Below are 23,741 nucleotides of genomic sequence, written 5' to 3'. Positions count from 1 at the left end.
ACAAAAGAACAAAACGGAACAACAAAACAGCAATAGGCATGCACACATAATAATCAGGCAGTTGAGATTTAACCGCCACCGGTTGATACCACACAAATCGATCGTGGCAAATAAACGGGAAATAGGTGAAATTGCGCGCGTTTTACTTTTTATCCCCACCGAATCGTTAACGCCCGGTACACTGACGAATTTCATGTACAGATGTGTTGAGCTATGCTGTGGAAAGATTTTTTTTGCGTTAGAGCCTTAAACATTTTAAACGAAAAATAATCTGCTCTCGTATAGAGGCTATTTTTGCATTAAGTCGTATTGATAGATCTTTAAATTAGAGCTTTTGATATTTTGCAAAAAAAATCCATTCTTTTATCAAGTAATTTTAATCGAGTGTTACGTCCAAACTGGGACAGAGCTCGATCTGCAGCAAAATATTCTATGAGCGTTGTTTTGATGAATAACTGCGAACTTTCTTTGCCAATCTACTGTTTTCAGATATGTATATCGCAAGAAGCTCAAAGATACTCTATGTTCTGAGATGTAGGAACCCGTCACGAGTTTTTTATAGTTATGCTCTCTAATGTCACAACAGTTTTTGAAATTTTAGCTTGGAAAATCTCTGAACGAACACCACGCTTGCTTAGAACCTACCAACATATTTTGCTATGGGCTCGGTGGTGTTGATCTCGGAAAAAGCTAAAAAATGCCGATAATTATTTTAATTCAATCATTATGCCAAACGGCCATTATGCCAAATGACCATTATGCCAAACGGCCATTATGCCAAACAACCATTATGCCAAACGACTTTATGCCAAAAGGCTTTATGCCAAACGACTTTATGCCAAACGACTTTATGCCAAACGGGGTACAATCATTTTCAACTTATCTATATTTACATCCAGTTTCACTCTCTCCTACTCTTTTACTCTGACACTGAGCAGGTAGGAGAGAGCTCTGCTATTAGTGAGGCTAACTGCCTGCGAAGAGGGTCAGTTTGTCTCAGTCATCATCTGATACTGACGGAGGATGGATGTGCTCCTTAAAGCACGGTCCTCCGTGAGGCGTCTTCTGGTGGCTAGACGGGTTTTTTGTGGAAGGGCTGGGAATCGAACCCATGACCTTCCGCTTATGAAGCGAAAGCGTAACCTCAAGCCTACAGACCCCCCTTAAGAGTCAATAATTGACAATAATTGATACAAAATGTCACTTTATTCTACAAACATATGTAACCAATTATAGGCATAAAAACTGTTCATTTGAAATTGAAACAAATTTCACCTTCTTTTATACATAGGCTGTTCTTTTAAGATTTCTTTATTTTTTGAATATATTGTTGCTTCCAACTGGCAAAATGGCAGCAATTGACAACATTGATCTGCTCAAGATATCAGCGAAAAGATAAATCGATTACTGCAGTTACTTTGATGGGTTGTGCTACTTTTCCCGTAATGTCGGTTCCCCGAATGTCATTACCCCGAACGCCAGTATTCCGAATACCAGTTCCCCGAAAATCCCGCTTCAACAAAAAGTCCACTTCCCCGAAAAGTTTGTGGCACTCATACTTCTCGTAACTTTAAACATTTCAGGGTCGTGAGCGAACTGACCATCTGATATGCACCCTTCTTTATTTAATTGGCGATTCTTTCGAGTTTTACCGTCATCAATATTTTTGCCAACATGTGTATAGCCAAGAATGACAGAATACCAGCTTCTTTTGATTGCTTATCGTTCTTGCTCGTTCACTTTCCAGCCACTAAAGACTATTATAGCACCTATTTAAACTGCATCACTTTTCGAGGAAACGAGTCATTCTAGGAACTGGCATTCGAGGAACCGACATTCAGAGAAACGACATTCGGGGAAAAGTAGGACAAGAGCTATGATTCTGAACGCAATTTTTGATGTTTTTTCGTATTACTATGCCGCAATAGTTTTTGGCGTCCAATCTTCTATTGATTTAATCATAAATTTTGCCTTCTTCTAAAAATTGTCTGTTCCTTATATTTATACTGTTTTAAATTATATTATTTAGTCAAGCTAAATGTTTATCATTTATATATTTCGCAATTTTTGCAAAATGTGCTGCTAGAATAATAGTTACTTAAGAACCTGTAAAACAACTCAACGATACTTTATGTTCTTTTTGCTATGGGCTCAGTGGTGTTGATCTCGGTAAAAGCTTCGAAAATGCCGATATTCATTCTAACTCAATCATTATGCCAAACGGCCATTATGCCAAACGACCATTATGCCAAACGGCTTTATGCCAAACGACCTTATGCCAAACGGCTTTATGCCAAACGGGGTACAATCGAGTGAAAGTATTCTATTGGGATTCGAACCACGATGACATCTATAAGTTTTGTTTTGAATTGAGCTAGAAATCTTAAAGAGAAGCTCTTGCATCACTCTAAATTTTGCCCACTCTACTCTAAAGTTACTTATGAATGCTAAGAACTTCTGACAAAATTATAATTGTAGAGGTGTATAGAAAATTTCAACATCATTTATCAGTACGATTAAGTTTTTTTCTGAGAAATATTTGAATACAACGGAAAGGTCGAGGATAACAGATCATGAATAATTAATTCAAAATACTATTATGGGTCAAATCAACAAGACCTACCAGCTCAACCGATTGGCAATCAAAAGTGAGGTTAGTTTGCTAAGTTTTTCAAATACAAACAAATATTCAAATACAAACAAATATATGCTTTCAATTGTCAAAATGTTATCGGTAAAATGATAGTGGTGATTTTTCTTCAAAATTCATCGCTAGCAGCTTCGACTGGGATAAACTGATCACCATTCTAAAACAGCGCCACCTTCGCATTTTAGCTTTACGTTAGATCACGAATTGCCTGCCAAAAAAAGACCACTTCTCACTGGTCGTGGTTTTTACATAGCTCAGTTGAATTGCAACCGGGCACTTTGTGGCTTGCACATGTTGCTAATTTGAAAATTAGATTCTTCATAAAAATATGAATATTTCTTTAAAATAATTTTGTTTTCAAACTACCTGCGTACATTTTATGTTAACCAGCAACGGGCTGAAAATCTACCTAATAAAGCTAATAAAAATAATGTCAAATTTTTAATTTTATAAGATAAGATACTATTCTAAAGTTTACATATGCCTAAATATTTTAAATAAAACCATGAATATAGGTAGTAGTTTACGCAACAAGTGGCGGAATGATGATTTTACGTGGTTTGCTGATTCTGAAACGAGTTATTTACAACATTTTTTGCAATTTCGTAGAAGAGCTCTTGTGATTATCAGAAATGATATCGCGATGCATTCACCATTATTTTACAACTTCTGAAAATCGTTGTTTAACTACGAAATGAAAAAGCGTTGCATAATAGTCATTATGAAACGAACTTCATTCATGAAATAATTTTTAACTAAATTAAGAGGTCTATTTTATAAGTCGAGTCGATCAAAATGACTCGACTGGAGTCACTGTCGACCGAAAAATTCGCTCGACTCAGCTCTGTCACTCGAGTTTTTCGACAGTTGTCACTATATGACTGGATTACTATGGGAGTCAACGGGTGACATCTGAAATATGCATGCTTGCTTTGATCGACAATGAATACAGATGAGTCACATGAATCTGTTCGATTTACAAAATAGGCCCCTAAGTAAAAAGCGGTATTTTGGTACATGAGAAATAAATGTTTCGCGGTGTTATCGTAGTGCAGTCTTTCAAAGAACACTTTTATTAGTGCTGGCAAAGCTATAAAAAAACTAATTGTTATCAAATGTAGCAAATGCCTATGTCTGGGAACTATGAGAATATTTTTCCCGTTCATTGATTTAAACAAATGTTATATACATCAGCAACACTCACCGGCACTCCTTCTCCACGGACGGGGTGGACATCTGCGCCATGGTATTTGCCTTTCGCGGTGTCATCGCCAGCAATGACCGCTCCGGGCTATTGACTTCCACCGTCGAGGCCGCTCCCCTCGAATCGACGCTGGGTGTTTTGGAAATAGTTGAGGCACGTCTGCTGCTGCTCTTATTCAGCTTGGATGAGGCATTCGAAATGGTTGAAGAGCGTCGACTGTTGACGAAGGGATTATGCTTGGGGCTGGAGGCCGGTTCATCCTTCTCTATCTTTGTCTGCCGTGACAGGACATGCTTCCGGGCGGTATCCGAGCGCTTGTTTCGGTCACGCATTTTGTGCACCATTGGCATGTCAGTTGGATGTCCATAGTGCATCGAACCATGTGATCCCGTTTGGTTCAGGTTTCTGGATCAAGCAGGAATGGAGAGAAACAAATGAATGCGGAAACAGTATTCTTTTAATTGTGCAATAGGGTGTCTCGCAAAAAATCAATGTTCAAAACGTAATGTCCAACCCTGAATAATGATAGATGTACTTATTTATAGTTTTTTTTTTGTAAAATAAATCAACTTCCTAAAATAAAGTGAACGTTAGCTTAATAGAAAAATAAAAATATGTCAAAATATGATAACTAACATAAAAAATGGTCTTTTTAAAAAAATCACTGGTGGAAGCTGTAAACGAATCTGGAGGAAATTTAATTAGTTCTACAAAAATGCTATAAACAAGCAAACCCTTCATTGTAAGGTTGAGAACCATGTCTTTTCGAATAATATACTTTTTTTCTGGGACACCCTATTGTGTAACTATTGTGACTGGATTTACTTGGGGAATGGTTCCGGTTCATCAACGGACAGTGCATGTCGATGATAGTGCTGCATGGCGGGATGCAGCAAACTGCTGTTTGTTTCCCGGGTGGACCGATGCACCATGCTGCTGACACGTGATCCACGGTGGTGTTTAACGGTTGACCGGACACCTGCCGGGGAGCCTGAGACCGACGGGACGGGCAACTTGTCGACGGATAAATTTGGTACGGAGCCACTGCGGGAAACCCGCCGACTTTCACAGCTTGGATGCGATGCTTTTGGGGTTCTGAAATGAGCAAATTTTGATAGGATTAGGAAACCAAGCCAATCTAGGGTAAAAAGATGATGCAAATGTATTCAATTAGCATAAAATACTATATGGTTGTTTGCCAAGGAATTTTGTAGCTATGGACCCATTTTGACACTAGCGACACTAACCGCATGGTCACAAGGCCCGCGAATTTAATTGATAGGGAAAACTATGGGTCTATACAACATTAGTTGCGAATCAAACTTTGCTCTCATCCAAAATTTATTGTGTATATTTCCACTTGTGTATAATTTTACTTGTGTATATTTTCACCAGCAGTCACATCCACTTCAAACGGGGGGAAGAGGATGTATGACAAACGTCTGCGAAAACAATTAGCGCTTTATCGAGAGATCTGTCTCGCAAAGTAACGACTATTGAACCAAACGAGACCACCCAACGACACTTTATGTTGGCTTTGCTGACAAGCAAAAGGAGCACAATAAACACGTAAGAATATTTTCTTAGTAGGGTAAGTTAACCGATATGAGGACATCCCCCTTCTTTTGTTCAACAGACGTATTCTTACATTTCTACAAATGTGCCGTAAAATGGGGTGTTAAGGGATGAAAAAAAAACCTACTTAAAATTCGAACAACTTCTAATATGCCAATATTTGAACAAAATACAGTCCTACCATTCTCCCGGCGTGTATATCAAAAGCCAATTACAATGAAGACGATCGTATGTCAGATTTCTGAGATAATCATAAAAATGTGTGATTTTTGGCGAAAATGCAAAATGGGGCGTTAAGGAATTTGAGCTTTGTATATAAAACTATGTTTTGCCAACAGCAAAAAAAAAAAATATTTTGGTCAACATCGTTGATGTGTCCCTTCAACTCTAAAGGTCTTGTTCAATGTAAAAATCATATTACTTCAATATAATTCAAGTTGGAACTCCTGAAAACGCTATTCCTAACTGCTAAATCTCACATTCCTATTGATTCTATTTTCAAGCAAGCTATCAGTGCATCGCACAATTGTATTGAAAAGATTTTTATACTTATATGCAGTATTCGTATGGGGTCGTCCATTAATTAGGTAAGGGTTTATGGGGGGAGGGGGGGTTTGAGATTTCTTACGTATCATACAAATAATTTTTAATTTTCATACAAAAAATCTTACTATGGGGGGAGGGGGGGTCTAAAAACCGCCAAAATTGTCTTACGTAATTAATGGATCGCCCCTATCCTAGAACAGTGCAGAGCAATCTTGTCATGATTTGTCAAAAGAAGGATAAGTTCAATAAGCTTTAAGTGTGAATAGGGTAAGTGTCCAATTTGCCTTTTAAATAAAGCACCACACCAAATTCAGAGATCCTTAATATAAAAAGTATCAGCTGATGGCTGATGCTCTAAAACTATCAATATCACTTGCGAGCTATCAATATTGTCAATATTACTTTGATTTGACATCCAACAGCATTGATGCGACATAGCAATCTAGATCGTAATCACTGCAGAATGAGTGATCACGTGGTAATTATCCATGCTTTTAAGGTTTTTCAGTGACCAACACGTAATTTCAATCTGTTTGCAGCACTGTCAAAAAAAGTCATACTAATAAATTGCCATTTTATTTGCCTAATTTTAGGCTAAACTTAACCCATCACTGATATCCATAGTCTATCGCCATCAATGCACTGGAGATTGAGTAGACAGCATGATGTTGATGTGATTTACAATGATCCGAATTGTATCGCAGTCGGCCTGTACAAATCAGCAAATCTGAGGCGTTGATAGTGACAGCGAGCAACTCTGCACCAAATAACGGATTTGCATGTAACACCCAGTGGCATGATCGAGAAAAATCCTAACAAAAAATTTCCAATTTAGAGCGGAAATCGCTCACACTATACCGCACACTATATATTTTTCAAAAAGAGCTCGGAAACAACCTTATATGTATTATAATTGTTTATCTAGGACCTAGGTAATGCTTAAAAGAAATAATAGCTCCAAAAGTATCTCAAATAAGATAATCATTCTTATATGCAAACTTTTCACCAATGTGAACAACTTTTGAAAATAGCATCATGAAAAATCCATATTCACATTAATCAGTTTTTATCTACATTTTCCTTCCAATTTTACCAAATTTTGAAATAAGTCAATTTTAGTGATATTTAGTGACTTACTAAATAGATCCCTCAACTTTACGTTGCAGTTCAACTTTACGGAACAACTCAAAACTATATTGAAATATATTACGGCATAAATTTAATGAGTCTAGTTACTTAGAAAAGTTATAATAGATAATTCCTTAACACCCCACTTATTTTCAAAACGAGACTTTTTTCATAAAAGTTTCTAAAAATCGAAACCCAGACATAATTTTAAGAAGTTTTTGTCTGTACTATGATCTCAATTAGATTTCTTTATCTTGCACCTCACTCGCGAATTTTACTCAAATATATTTCATGGTTTTGTAGATAAATGTATTCAGACCATAAAATTTGAACAAAAATGTTTTGAAAGGTTTTCAGATCGCAGCAAGCCATGCGCGCGGGCGGCTGCGTTTTGAATTTCCTGTCACGTTTACTTCGGTTCCGCGTTTCGGACGGAGAAAAATAGATTCGGCTGATGGCGCTATGCCACCTTCAAATTTATTGTGCTCTCGTTGTTCCCGAATCCACCGATATTCACAGGTGCAACGTAATCCGGGTTGTAGTGCTTTGTACAGTGATAAACAGCTGCAATAAAACTGGCTGATTGTGTAGTGATTTAAGTGATATTTTTTATTTGCGAAGATTTTAAATATGGCTTGTGGCGTGCTAGATTTTTGCATGATTCCGTTAGTTTTACGCCACCCGAATAGTTTTTTTTTTTCGATTGGAGTAAGTGTAACTTTGACAACATAAGATAAAAAGCATACGGTTGTGAGATTTTCATCATTTTTAATTTTATGCTTTCTGATAATGAGTTTTGAAAAGCTGTGTTAAGTATGAAAGCCGCCTTCGATGATGATTATTGTGCTACGCAGAAATTATTTCAAACCAAATTCAGATATGAAACCATTCAGAGGATGTCGATTCAAATTCCCAACAGATTGATATTAAAGTTTTTGAAGAAACGTGTTTTTACTTGGCGTTTCGATAAATGGACGAATTTTATGAGTTTGTTCCGATTTAACCGCTATTACTAATTCTGGGCTATTTCTGTAGCATGGGGTTGAGTCATTTAATCTTCTCGTTTCAGAGAGCGAGTAATGGCGCTCAAACCAAAGCTTCTTAGCTAGGGCACAAGGTGGAAATACCTGTGTCTCATCCCTGGAAGACGAACACGCATGGAGTGACTTTAACTTTCTTAGCAACGTCACTCCCAACGATGATGAAAATATTTCACTCACACTTACACTCAACTACAAAAAGTAAACTAAACTACACATACACTAAATTTCAATCCGGTCGCATCACTCGCATATAGTGAATCCTAGACCATTTGCCTTCCCATCATACAACTCCTTGACATCTATGAGGGCGTCGGTGAGTCGCTGGCCTCTCTTCAAGTAGGTGTCATATCATCATTTTCCTTTCCTTTCCTCGTAACGGAGAAGATGGGCGTGGCCGGCAATGGAAATTATCATGTCTTTGCATCTCTGACTTCCGATTGGATAACTATTTGATCCAAAATAGTTTTCTATGAGCAATTGGACTAAGTGTTGTAGAGTTTCTAACATGACAGTTTTCAGTATGCAATCTACGAAATACTCCGTTACCACGCAACGCAACGCAACGCAAAAATGTTTTGAAAGGTTTTCAATTTCTAGAAACCACAATACTTCATATTAATAGACAGCTCCTATTACATAATGCAGTTCACAATCCTCTGAACAAATCGAGTCTCACGCCGAGGACCTGGGATCGAATCCCATCCCCAACATAGTCACTTATGACGTAAAAAGTTATAGTGACGACTTCCTTCGGAAGGGAAGTAAAGCCGTTGGTCCCGAGATGAACTAGCCCAGGGCTAAAAATCTCGTTAATAAAGTCAAACCAACCAACCAACAAATCGAGCATTTCAGATGACTTACATATCGACTTTCTAGGTTTCTGTGATTTGTCGAACTTGATTGTGAAGTTCAATCCCTTAAAACCCCACGAGTCCTTAACACCCCATTTTACGGTGTTTAATTTTATTATCATCCCATTAACAGGTTTTTACAAGCAGGCATTAAAGATGACGGCGTTAAAATTGACTATACGTCTTAAAAAACACATTTTGGTATTCGTAATTTTATTTTTCTTTTATTTTTTTAATTGCACTGTTAAAAATAATGAAGATTACACGTCATGTAAACTTCATTTCTGCCATGTTTACATTACGTCATGTAAATTTAAGTATGAAATCAGGTAAATAAGTGTTATATGTCATGTAATCTCACAGGATCCTGATGGATTACATGACAAATAATAGAAGTGTACATGACATATCATGTAAACATCCATGATATTCCACGCTCCAATTATGTGCATTATATGTCTCAGAAATTTACATGTTTCGTTCTAACTGTATGAGTTTTGTTTCAGTATCTTTGGCACAAACTATGTGAATAATCAAATTTCACATTTACAACAAAAGATATGGACAATCACCACGAAGTCCCTTACTGACTATTTCACCCTAACCATGAACGACTTTCAGTCACATCTGGAGGACCGTGTGAACGTGCTTCACGCACGCTAACGATCCCTTTTGTCAAAACTTTGAAGGTGAGACGGTGACAACTCCCAAGAACATTACACATCCAGTCAGATAGTCACAACTTGATTAATGGTGTCATTTTTGAAGTGAAGAATTTAGAGTGCTTATCTACGATCCTGATAATAGGGTACCCGGACTAAGCCATTAGTGATGTGAGTGGGATGTAAAGTTTGAGCTGACGAAAGCAAACATGACAGGGACGAACTTGCGTGGCACGGTAGTATTGGGGACAATTTGGGTTAATTCATGCAATAAATCTGCATGAGCGTCGTGACACGGCACGCTTGGTCACGTATGCGGTGGCCTGCCGTTGAGAAGGGGGAAAAGGGATCAGGTTAAAAATTGTCTTAAGGTGCTGCAATTTTAACGGTTGGGATCTGTTCAGGTAGTAAACGTTAGTCTAGACAGGTCGCAACGGATATAATAATAGTTAGTTGTTCCTAAATATTTAATTGAAAACTGAATAAATATAAAATTTCACTAGTAATGAGTAAACTACACAATAATATTTCAGTTTTTAATTAAACACGCTATATCATTAAGTCACTACATATCATTGTTATACTCGACAAGGAAATATTAAATAATCAATCAATTAGTGAAACGACCATTTACATAAAATCCAACATGACATAATGGAATTCTTACCAAACACTAATATAGACAAAAAAAAATTTGTTCATGTGCCACAACATCTTACACATTTGAACAGTTGCACCATACATTAAACATCTATTTTTAATTAATCATATGCCATATCGTTGGAAAACAGTCAATGTTACAAAAATCCACTGATATTTGGATGTTTATACAGAAATCGAAAAAAATAAGTTAAAAAATTGATAAACTTTAATATTTTTTGCACATTGTATTTAGAAATACAAGGAAATACATTGTTAAATTGAAAGATTAACAGCATCTCGTTAATGTAAAAGTTGGGTGTGATCTACTTTCCCCTATGGCACATTTATCCCGAATTCCACTACACTTAGTAAAATAATGCCAGGCGAAATAACAAGTGTTGGAGAATATATAGAACAAACAATGTAATTTCATTTTATGAAATGAATTACTACAGAAACGTTAATTTAATTTCTGGATTATAGAACGGTTTTTGCCCGCTCCCTTTTTTGCACAAATAAAGTATCTAATTTAGGGGAAGTGGTGGTAAAATGAACAGGGGTGGTAAAATGAACACCGTGCCTTTTACCGAGAAAAAACAAATTTCGATTAATTTTTATCATACACAGACGATTTAGAGCATAAAGCTGAGTGTTCGGGTTGATATGTAGGTCAATTGAAGTGAAAATATCAAAGAAAACTAATATTTTAGAAAACCACGTTTGCAAATTAGAACTGACGTAACTTTTAGCTCGGAAGACTTGAGGTTTTTCAGTGAGGTGAATATCGTTATGATATGATGTCAAATCTGATGCCTATAGCATTCTTTTTGAATGAGTTACAATCATTAATGGATGTATTTTCGGTGGGACAATGAAAATTTTCAGAAATATTTGTTTTGCTCATGTTTTTTGCCTGGTGTTCATTTTACCACCATCTGCTGTTCATTTTACCCACATAGTGCAGGTAAAATGAACATTTGCATCGCTTTTTGATAGCGATGAAAATATGTGAAAATTTAGATTTTTTAATCTGAATCCATGTCACTGCTTTAAATTGAATCCTATTTTTGATGTTGTGCGATAGAGCTACACAAATTCCTCGTTTTTCTATCAGAAACAAGATGATTTCCTTAAGGTGTTAATTTTACCACCCCTTCCCCTGCATACATTGTATTTGAAACAACTAGCTACGCTCAGCTCAATATTGCGGCAGACTGCACAGCTTCTTCGGCGCCATGTAGAATATGAAGCGAATCTAAGCGTCCCGTTACAAAATGCGGGATGTTAAGACGGTGCAAGTTAGAGGGTGTTCACGATTAAATGGTGGATATCTAGCGAGAACTCTTCCCACGTTTGGATTAATATTTCGATGATTTAAAGTTCAAGATATTTTTTTTTTATATTTATTGTAAACCAGTTGAAATATGTGAGCTAAAATGAATCAATAGTATCTCACCCAACGCTAGCGAGTAACGGCTAACCATAATAACATATCCGAAAGAACTTGAAGCTATTGAGAACCAGAGCTACAGGTCCAAACCCCTGATAAAGGTAGATGGTCGTGGTAGCTACGACCGTGGTCAACATGTACAGAACCAACGGACAATGCTGTATCGTATCAGCACCGCCTCCTCGGTGCTCCATTCTAGACTAGAGCATACTGATTGATTTTACGGCAACACACCTGCCAACGAATAAAGGACAATGATTGGAAAGTCGGATTTTGGAACATGAGAACTTTGAATTAACCCGCACGTGTTGAGCTCCTAGCTCGTGAACTGCGGAATGTCGGCGTGGACGTGGCAGCTACTCAGGAAATACGCTGGCTGAAAACCAGAGAACCGGATATCCGAGCGGTAGATCCTATCGCGAACACTTCAATCAAGTACCACATCTATTACAGCGGCGGCGACAGAGCTGAACGTGGAGTTGGTTTCGTAGTGATTGGGAAGCAGATTAGGCGAGTTATTTGGTGGAAACCGGGAAGCAACAGTATCTGTGTGTTGAGAATTAAGGGCAAGTTCTACATCTACAGCCTTTTCAGCATATATGCGCCAACGTACGATAAGCCGGATGGCTTAAAGGGTGACTACAATGAGAGCCTAGATAAGACCTACGTAGAGTGTCCAAAAGAAGATGTCAAGATAGCCATCGGCGACGCAAATGCGCAGATCGGTAAAGAAGACTTCTTCCGACCCGCCTTTGGAACGTAAATCCTCCATTCCGTTACCAATGATAATGGCCTGCGTCTTATAACCTTCACTGCTACTAGAGAGATGGCAATCAGCAGTACCTACTTCGCTCGCAAGAATATCCGGAAACTCATCACCGAGTGTCGATGCCTGCCCAAATAGACCACGTGCCTGTTGTAAGGTTATGTGAAATACCGAATGATTTCGTCAAACACGCTTCGAAACGAAATTCCGCGAAATTCCACAAGCGGAATTTTTGAAAATTGAAAACAAACGGAACAGAACGGAATTTTGCGAAATTTCGAGCTTAATTTCGAACAAAAACGACATAGCAGCGCAATATTCTCGCGAGGCAAGAGTCCTCAATGTTGAGTGTGAGCATGAGCATGAGCACATATAACCGAACAATTCGTAGTTGCTACTCCGTGATTGATCAAAAGTCAATAATGATGCCGGCCATATCCTTATGGCCATTGGGGAACGAAAGGTATGTGAAATAGACAACCATTGTTACTTAAGACCGAAGAATCTTCTGCATCTCCACAGTTGTCACGGAAAGGATATTGGGTTAGTGGGATAAGGTTAGGATCTGGGAGTCACCTATGGTTGGTGATGCGATTCATGATATACTCACGTCTAACCGAATTCGCGATATAAATGGATTACAGCTATGCACGACAAACCACTGGTTATTTAGAGTTGTGCCCTTGGTATTTTAAGGTATGGCTTTGATTCATTTTCACCTTAATCGAGGAAGATGCGTACATTATTATATATAGAAAAAATCAAGCTAGGTTCATTCGCGCCTCCCTCTCTTATGGCGTGACATAATATCTGCATGGTCCCCAATTAAAAAAAAAGAACTTTTTTCTGGTTGTTCAACATTTATCACTATTACAAGCATCGGATACAAAATCCCACAAGGCATTGATCTCAACCTTTCTTGTAGGTACTGGGTACCTACATTCGATTGATTTTGATGAATGTTTTTTGGAAAAAATCGCAAATGAATAATATTTTTGATTCATGCATTTATAATTTAGAATTTGATGATGGTTTTGGATTATGGTCCAAATTTGTTGGGGTACCTAGGGTATTTCAAAATGGAAAAGCACAACAGTATTTTTTCCGATTTTTTGCACATCTGAACCACGAGAAATCAGTAAACAAGGAAAATATATAATTACGCTCATTAGGAAACAAATTTTTCGAACGAACTCTTTAATAATATTTGCAGTTCCTCAGTGCCTTGCTGTCCACGTTCAGGACTTTTTTCATAGTTTTCAAAAAAAATAAAATACTTCCGAGGCTCAAAATTGAATGATTGTTTGATTCAGTCGGGTTTTCAACCAAGAATCCTAAAATGAAATAATCTCAAAACATCTTAAAATCCAATTCTCACAAAAATTAAAATTCTTTCACAGATTTATTAATACGATCATTCCTCCAGTATTTGCTCAAGAAAACCAGCGTAAATATTTCCAGTAATTTCCACATTGATAACTCTTAGAAAATTTTTGTACTTCAGAATTTTCCATTTATTCTCCCAGCCATAGAGTGATTCCCCCAAGAATTTATGCACATTTTATTCAGGGATTTTCCAAGAAATTTTTTAGGAACTCGTAATAAAACCCGACCAGAAAATTCTTGTTAAAGTCCTCCAGAAATATCTCTTGCAATTTATTACTCTTGCTGTGCTCCAAAATTTATCATGATTGATTTCAATTAGTATAATTATAATTTATGGATTCTTGGAAATTTAATTGAATGTTATGCTTTAGCGAATACCGCATCAATTATTCCGCCAATTCCTCCATTTCTTCTTTCTGGTGTTATGTTACAACTGGGACCGAGCCTGATTCTCAGTGTTCTTATGACTTCACATTCACTCCCTTCAAATTCTTTCAGCATACATATGGCCAATTTGCTAAATTTGGTAATTATTATTTCATGTTTAATAATAGTTAATCCCATAACATCATCACTACATGGTTTTAAATACATTGTAAGGCTTTTTTTTAAATAAATTGCTTGTGGGCTAAACTCAACATTTTTGAGATTGATATAAATGTTTGCGTCTACTTTTCGATCCACTCCATAGTTGTAACAATTTAAGAACATCCATCCATCCCTTTGAGCGATAGAAAATTTGTGAACGGGCTTTTATCAAACAAGGCATAAGACATGTTGGTTTGTACTTAAAAGTCAGAAAATTTTCCAACACGAAAAGATCCCAAATTGGACCAGGACTCAAACCTGTTACCCTCAGCATGGTTTGGCTGAATACAGTTTACGCAACTGATTTTGCGCTCCAAACAATGCGCGTTTGGTTGAAACATTTAATATTATGTTGCAATATTTTCTTGGTTTGAAATTTTTATAGATTCATAAAATTAAAATTGAAATAAAAACAATGACAACAACGGCGCAGCAAGTGATTGGCACTGGTCAATAGCATGGGACACGGATATTTGAAAAATTTAGATTCTCGCTCCAGTCCACTTTTTGGATTGTATTTAGGTCCCATAAAAACTGTGCAAAATTTCAGCTCGATCCATGAAACTATATTTTAGCGCCAGCCGTTCAAAGTTTGTATGGGATTTACTATGGAAAAACTGACTTTTGCAAAGAGAAATAGCCAGAGGTCGCCTGAATTCTGAACACAGATCTTAACAGGTATTTCTACGATGCAAATGCTTGTGAAAAAAGTTATTAAGCATAGGCTATTCAGAAATTTTGCCCGATTTTGTTATTATTGTTATTTCTTTACGTGTTTATCAACGTCGCCTTGCGAACAGGATTTCATTGAATAAATTTTTTCACAATTGTCGGATTGTTTCGCGGTCTTCGGCAATATTCTTCATCTAAAAAATACCTATCGAGGTCTGTGTTCAGAATTTTTATAGAGGTCAATGGGCGACTTCTGGAGATTTTTCTTTGTAAAAGTAAGTTTTCCCATAGTAAAAATATAGTTTCTCCGATCGAGCTGAAATTTTGCACAGTTGTTATGGGACCTAAATGGAATCCAAAAAGTGGACTGGAGCGAGAATCTAAATTTTGTCCCACACTACTGGTGAAAGCGAAGACGAAATGACTTGTGAAGAGTGCCAGAGAGTGACAGACATGAAGAATGTCGCAAGAAGCCGTATGCTTGTGGCCGGTACACGACAGAACTGAGAGTAGTACAGGGCAACTTGAACCGAAGAAACACGAATCCACCGCAGAAATAAAAAGCAGCACGAAGCTCAAGACAGCACGAACTGGAATGATATACGGAGATTTTATGCAACGGTCAATGGCGCACGGTACAATCCAGTACCAGTCCCAGCGAATATTGATTATGACGACCAAGCTGTGGACCCACCGAGAGGTTATGAATGCTATTAGTGAGCTAAATAACTGTAAGGCTACTGAGAAGGAAGAGATGTTGGTCGAGCTTCTTAAGCACGGAAGTAAGCAGCTTTACCAGTTGATCCACTCGAGGAGTTCTTTGTCGACGAATACCAAACTGGCTTTCGTAAGGGTCGCTCGACAACGGACCAGATGTTTACCTTCCGAATGATCCTAGATAAATTCGGGGAGTATAACTTGCAGACGCGGTAAATGGCTGGGCATGGCGTACCATTGGTACCTCGCGTACCTGCAGGAATAAAATAGACCCCTTTGTGCGGTCCTTAGCCTCTTGCCCAGCAACTCCTATCCCTCCTCGTGGTACTGGCCGGGGTACGAGTAACCTTGGGGAAGATCGGGTAACCAACCCCTGGTGGGAACTTTGGTCGTATGCTGACAGGGAAGGGGGGGTTTGCTTTTGCAAATCTGGAGCGTCTGTACTCCACGTTAGGAGCGGCTCACAACAGCGTCTGTTCCCCATGTCAGGGGCGGCTGATCATCGTCCGAGTGCCAGAGAAGGACTCTAAGCTAAACTGCGCACTATGGCCCTCCGAAAATTTAGGGGGAATGGTCCTCCGGAAATCTAGGGGGTAGGTGTCAGGCCCTGCAAGCCAACCGTAAAAACACATCAGCACAGGAACGTCAACGAGAGAATACGGACCGGAACAATCGGCAAAGACCACAGCGACGAAAATGGACTTGCGATTGGAAACTCGGTACGTGGAATTGCAAATCTCTCAACTTCATTGGAAGTACTCGCATACTCTCCGATGTACTGAAGACCCGCGGTTTCGACATCGTAGCGCTGCAGGAGGTGTGCTGGACAGGAGTATTGGTGCGAACGTTTAGAGGTAATCATACCATCTACCAGAGCTGCGGCAACACACGCGAGCTGGGAACAGCTTTCATAGTGATGGGTGATATGCAAAGGCGCGTGATCGGGTGGTGGCCGATCAATGAACGAATGTGCAAGTTAAGAATCAAAGGCCGATTCTTTAACTTCAGCATAATCAACGTGCATAGCCCACACTCCGGAAGCACTGATGTTGGTAGCAAAGCTCAAAGCTTTGAGCCAACCCTTTTCCAGTAGAGAAGCTAGGCAAAATACAGGACGCTTTTATGCTTACTGACTTTAAAATGGCTTGCTCAATTTTCACCACCTAATTAAAAATTTTCAATCTTGTCGCTCCCTTGCGACGCCTATGCACCTATTCGTTTCCATCATTTGCTTCTATAGACTCCCTTTAGCTTTGAGTCGCATGACCGCTATAGCCGTAAAACAAAATAAAATAAAACAATCACGGTCGATACCTTCTCCTATGGATGACAAGGACGCATTTTATGCGCAGCTCGAACGCGAGTACGACCGCTGCCCAAGCCACGACGTCAAGATCATCATAGGAGATTTGAACGCTCAGGTTGGCCAGGAGGAGGAGTTCAGACCGACGATTGGAAAGTTCAGCGCCCACCGGCTGACGAACGAGAACGGCCTACGACTGATAGATTTTGCCGCCTCCAAGAACATGGCCATTCGTAGCACCTATTTCCAGCACAGCCTCCCGTATCGGTACACCTGGAGATCACCTCAGCAGACAGAATCGCAAATCGACCACGTTTTGATCGATGGACGGCACTTCTCCGACATAACCGACGTCAGAACCTATCGTGGCGCCAACATTGACTCCGACCACTACCTGGTGATGGTGAAACTGCGCCCAAAACTATCCGTCATCAACAATGTACGGTACCGACGCCCGCCCCGGTACAATCTCGAGCGGCTGAAACAACCGGATGTCGCCAATGCGTACGCGCAGCATCTTGAGGCAGCGTTGCCGGATGAGGGCGAGCTCGATAGGGCCCCTCTTGAGGACTGCTGGAGGACACTCAAAGCAGCCATTAACGACGCTGCCGAAAGCGTTGTCGGATATGTGGAACGGAGCTCAAGAAACGATTGGTTCGACGAGGAGTGCCAGGAGGTTTTAGAGGAGAAGAATGCAGCGCGGGCTGCAATGCTGCAGCATGGTACGCGGCAAAACGTGGAACGATACAGACTGAAGCGGAAACAGCAAACCCGCCTATTCCGGGACAAAAAGTGCCGCCTGGAAGAGGTGGAATGCCAAGAGATGGAGTTGCTGTACCGTTCTCAAATTCGCGGAAGTTCTATCAGAAGCTTAACACATCCCGCAAAGGCTTCGTGCCGCGAGCTGAGATGTGCCGGGATAAGGATGGGAGCATCTTGACGGACGGACGCGAGGTGATCGAAAGGTGGAAGCAGCACTTCGATGAACACCTGAATGGCGCAGAGAACACAGGCACAGAAGGTCAGGACAGCGAAGGCGACGGCTACGTCAGCATAGCGGACAGCGGAAATCAACCAGCTCCCACGATGGGGGAAGTTAAGGATGCCATTCAACAGCTCAAGAACAACAAAGCCGCTGGCAAGGATGGTATCGGAGCCGAACTCATCAAGATGGGCCCGGACAGGTTGGCCACTTGTCTGCATCGGCTGATAGTCAGAATCTGGGAAACGGAACAGCTACCGGAGGAGTGGAAGCAAGGCGTTATATGCCCTATCTACAAAAAGGGCGACAAACTGGAGTGTGAAAATTATCGTGCAATCACCATCCTAAACGCCGCCTATAAAGTGCTATCCCAGATTCTCTTCCGTCGTCTATCACCTATAGCAAACGAGTTCGTGGGATGTTATCAAGCAGGTTTCATCGACGGCCGCTCGACAACGGACCAGATCTTTTCCGTGCGGCAAATCCTCCAAAAATGCCGTGAGTACCAGGTCCCTACGCACCATTTGTTCATTGATTTCAAGGCGGCATACGATAGTATCGACCGCATAGAGCTATGGAAAATCATGGACGAGAACAGCTTTCCCGGGAAGCTCACAAGATTGATCAGAGCAACGATGGACGGTGTGCAAAACTGCGTGAAGATCTCGGGCGAACACTCCAGTTCGTTCGAGTCTCGGCGGGGACTACGACAGGGCGACGGACTTTCGTGCCTGTTGTTCAATATTGCGCTTGAAGGTGTCATGCGGAGAGCCGGACTTAACAGTCGAGGCACGATTTTCACGAGATCCGGACAATTTGTTTGCTTCGCGGACGACATGGATATTATTGGGAGAAAATTTGAAACGGTGGCAGATTTGTTCACCCGCCTGAAACGCGAAGCAACAAGAGTCGGGCTAATGGTGAATGCGTCGAAAACAAAGTACATGCTGGTTGGCGGAACTGAGCGCGACAGGGCCCGCCTAGGAAGCAGTGTTACGATAGACGGGGATACCTTCGAGGTGGTGGACGAGTTCGTCTACCTCGGATCCTTGTTGACGGCTGACAACAATGTTAGTCGGGAAATACGAAGGCGCATCATCAGCGGAAGTCGTGCCTACTATGGGCTCCAGAAGAAACTGCGGTCAAGAAAGATTCACCCCCGCACCAAATGCACGATGTACAAAACGCTCATAAGACCGGTAGTCCATGAGGCGTGGACTATGCTCGAGGAGGACTTGCAAGCTCTTGGGGTTTTCGAACGCCGAGTGCTAAGGACGATCTTCGGCGGCGTGCAGGAGAACGGCGTGTGGCGACGAAGGATGAACCACGAGCTCGCTCAACTCTACGGCGAACCCAGTATCGTGAAGGTAGCTAAAGCTGGAAGGATACGCTGGGCAGGGCATGTTGCAAGAATGCCGGACAACAACCCTGTAAAGATGATGTTCGCCACGAATCCGGTCGGAACAAGAAGGTGTGGGGCGCAGCGAGCTAGGTGGATTGACCAGGTACACCAGGACCTGGAGAGCGTGGGTCACAGTCGAGGATGGAGAGAAGCGGCCATGAACCGAGGGAATTGGCGAAATATTGTTGGCGAGGCTTTATCAAGATAATTGATGTAAAGCCAAATAAGTAAGTAAGTAACTTGCAGACTCACCATCGATTCAAGGTGGTGTACGATTCAGTGAAAAGAAATTAATTGTGGCGGATAATGTCTAAACATGGTTTTCCTGCAAAACTAATAGGGCTGATACATGCTACGCTGTATGGTTCGAAATTAAGTGTTCAGATTTCAGGCAATTTCAGCTAAGGAAGGCCCCGCCGAGTGGTTAGAGTCCGCAGCTACTCAGCAAAGCCATGCTGAAGGTGTTTGGGTTCAATTCCCGGTCGGTCCAGGATCTTTTCGTAATGGAAATTTCCTTGACTTCCCTGGGCATAGAGTATCATCGTACCAGCCACACGATATACGAATGCGAAAATGGCAACTTTGGCAAAGAAAGTTCTCAAGTAATAACTGTGGAAGTGCTCATAAGAACACTAGGCTGCGGAGCAGGCTCTGTCCCAGTGAGGACGTTAATGCCACTGTTCAACATTGCACGCAAGAGTGCTATTAGGAGATCTGGCGTGCAGAGAAACGCCACTATCATTCCACAGTCGCTCCTTGGCTTTGCGGATGATAACGACCTTATTGGAATCGATCACAGACCAGGGCAAGAGGCCTTCGTTTCTCCGAAGAGGGAGGCAGTGAGAATTGGCCTGGCTATTGATTCTGCCAAAACGAAGTACATGGTTGCAAGAAGAAATAGAGGTAGGCTTGGTGGTGTAGGTGCTGAGGAATTGTTTGATAGGCATGTGTTTGAAGTTGTCGAAGAATTTGTTCACCTTGGAACACTTATGGCATGTGACAACGACGTTTCCCGCGAAATGAATAGGGTTTTTTACGGACTACGAAACCAGCTTGAGTCCAGCAACTTGCTAACAAAAAAAATTCTCCAAGTATAAAACATTCTTCCAGTGGCTCTCTACAGGCACGTTTGGTGTTTTCATAGAAGGTCTAGTTTATGATAGTCTAGGCTATTGAAATTGCATAATTCAAGGCAAATTACATAACTGTAAGGCGATTAATTAATTCATCACAGAATTCAAACTTTATACGTTAAAGAATACTTATCAACAAAGTGTATAATGCATTCAATGCCCAGAAGTTATTTTTTGTAGCTTTAGAAAAGCTTTGTATCTAGTCATATGAAAGAATCACAGAATTGTGTATGGAGACAGCAGGCATGTTGAAAAATAGATTTAAACGTAATTATGACGTACAATATGAACCAACCTATATCCTAAATAAACGAATAAGTCCTATCCTGCATGTTTGATAAATTGGATCATTAAAATTATAATTATAAATTAATTATAGTTTAAACTTCAGTTTAACTATAATAAAACCAGTATTTTATACAATGTTGGTACCCTGTAGCTCAAAATTGTGACGAGCGTAGAATGCAAGTACTGCGGAGTTAATTTTTTATCGTTAACACCATCTGATGTAATCAAAGCAAGGTACAGCTACTGACTACTAGTCAGTGACGGGGACACAAGATGACTACGATGTTAGACGCCCTTGATGAAAATAGAAGAAGTTGATATTCTCGGTTCGCAACGAAGGCATGCTTATGGCGTGAGATTGCTGTGTGAATTAGAGCAAAAGCATTTCATATATCGCAAGCATGTGATGTTGATGATGATGATGCACTTTTGACATTTTCAAGCATGATATTGAAATGTGCGTTTCAAGTGTGGAGAATATAGAATTCAAAGTGCAAATAATAAATTAGCTTAATTTAAGTTAAATTTATAAAATAAATTCATTACAAACGATGTGGAACTAGTTCGATTTTTTGGTTCAAATAGAACTTGTCAAATACTCTTAGGAGGTACACAGATAAAAATTATGAAAATTGCGTCAAACGTAACTATACAAACGATCGAATTTATTTTTTTACGATTCTTTTGAAAGTTTTCCGTTCTGCGGTAGCTGCCAGTTGTACCGCAGCTATCGAGATTCTTCAGCAGGCTTGATGATCATTGTAACATTAAACGAAACATTCAAATCAAAGTATGCTAGTAGAGTCCAAATCTTTGAAAAACAGCAGAAAACAACAGTCATGAATGTGGTTTTCAAGGTATCTTCCCATGAAAAAATCTGGGAAAATAAAAGGAAGAAATTTTTAAACGGATCTGAAGGTATTGCTGATTGTACTGGTGGAGCAATTGCGAGAGAATCCCTGCAACATTTTTTTGGGAATTTTAGTGAGGCTCAAAAACAAAAGAAAATTTTAAGACAAATGATTGTAAAACAAAACCATGAAAGGGAAAATAGATGAAAACAAAATGTCCAAAAGGAACATAATGTTAAAAATCATAGGAAAAAGACAAATGACAAATTAGGTTGAGTTTCCACCAAGCAAATAAATTTCGTACTTTACGTATATCACCTCCAGTTTTGTACTCTTGTGTACTCTCGTATTCGATTTAGTGTTTACTGGGTTGTCCTCAAAGTGGAAGCTCTCAATTCATATCTGGAAGTATTCATCGAAAATTAAGCTGAGAAGCTTGTTCCATTCCATTTGAGACGTGCTGATAGGAAGAAGAAAAAAACATCCTGTATGAAGTACTCTCATCATCACATAAATGAAAAGAAATGGAAAATACCAAATAATTTCTATGAATTGTGTCAAGGAGTTTCAGCTACGAACATATGGTATACTTGTTAGCTGGAAAAAAGAACGAAGAAAAGGCGCAAAGCCCTAGTGTTATTCCATCTGAAACTGAGATAATGTCACAGACATACCATCAGTACAATACCACCATGTGTTATTTCGTTTGACTTACACAAATGCAAATTCCACTTCAGCAAATGGAGCTTGTTTAACAACGCCTCCGGTGTGTTACCCAGCTCGAACTCGACAACTCAATTGTCGGGGAAACATTGCGAAAACTCATTTTGGAACACATGTCCTCCCAACCCAACCAAACCCCAACGACACTCACCCCAGTGCTCTGGAAAAGTGAACCAAAGCAGCCGTCAGTGCTTTTCGATCCGGAACCTGCTCCACTGCCGGGGACGTCCTGAATACCCCCAGATGTTGCTCCCACCGGGCAGATTGCGACGGTACTTGGGTTGGTCCATTTGCTACACCTGGAAATACGCAAGAGTATAAAAATGGCTTTTTGAGAAGCATAGGTAATTGAAAATAATTACGCTTATGGCTGTTTTAATCCAGTTTAATTGAAGTGCGCTGGCACGTAATACCGGATTATATATGCAATATGATATGATGATCAATTATTGTGGCAACAGAATTAAACCAATGAGATGATAAATCAATACGACTGGTAGAGCAGGGTGTGAGATGTATAAATTATAAAGGAAATTTTCCATTCCTTATTTAATCACTTATTTCTACCATATCAACGAATCTTGTACTCAGTCTTCATTGTGATAACTAAGATGCCTAATGGGGCTGTCTATTTTTTACGTAAGACCATTTTGTTAATTTTTAACATCCCTTCTCTTAACAAATATTTGTTGTCTGAAAATTTGAAATTATTTGTATGACGCATAAGCAATTTCAGCCCCCTTTCCTTAATCTTTAACGTAATTCATGGACGACCCCTAACAGAAGATATATACAATAAAAAAGATCCATTTGAGCTTCTATCTTATTCCATCTTGTCCCCTATTCAGAATGAATTCCAGAAACGAGTTTCCTATCCAAAATCCGAGAGGTCTTGTTAATCGGCACTCCATTCCCAGTGAGACAGAGCCTGATTTTCAGCATAGTGGTCTAGGAGCATCGTCAGCATTCAAAACAGACTGAGTTTTTTTTACAAAGATTGAATCTCATCATGAATTTCATGAAGTCCCAACTTAAAACCAGACTTTTATCGAACACCATTTCGTCAATTTTGTGCACGAACACTGACGTGTTAATATGACCAAAACAAGAAAAAGTATCGATTATGGCTTATCAACATGTCAGCAAAATTACTTGTGTTGGTTAAGAGCATATTATTGT

At 39.8% G+C, this 23,741-nt stretch overlaps 1 protein-coding gene across 2 annotated transcripts in view; it reads right to left on the bottom strand.

Annotated features, from left to right (window-relative positions):
• LOC5566034 overlaps positions 1 to 23,741 on the bottom strand; it is a 90,162-nt gene that overhangs the window by 26,156 nt on the left and 40,265 nt on the right. For both annotated transcript variants that reach the window (XM_021843165.1, XM_021843166.1), the window contains 3 exons: positions 22,714 to 22,861; positions 4,680 to 4,949; positions 3,855 to 4,259 (listed from right to left, as the gene is read on the bottom strand). In XM_021843165.1, coding sequence (XP_021698857.1) covers positions 3,855 to 4,259; positions 4,680 to 4,949; positions 22,714 to 22,861 — 823 coding nt within the window. The remainder of the gene's footprint in view (positions 1 to 3,854; positions 4,260 to 4,679; positions 4,950 to 22,713; positions 22,862 to 23,741) is intronic.

The sequence above is a fragment of the Aedes aegypti genome, chromosome 2, assembly GCF_002204515.2.
Source record: "Aedes aegypti strain LVP_AGWG chromosome 2, AaegL5.0 Primary Assembly, whole genome shotgun sequence".
Lineage (NCBI taxonomy): Eukaryota > Metazoa > Arthropoda > Insecta > Diptera > Culicidae > Aedes > Aedes aegypti.
Note: the sequence above shows the minus strand (reverse complement) of the source record. Positions and strands in the feature narration are given on the sequence as shown.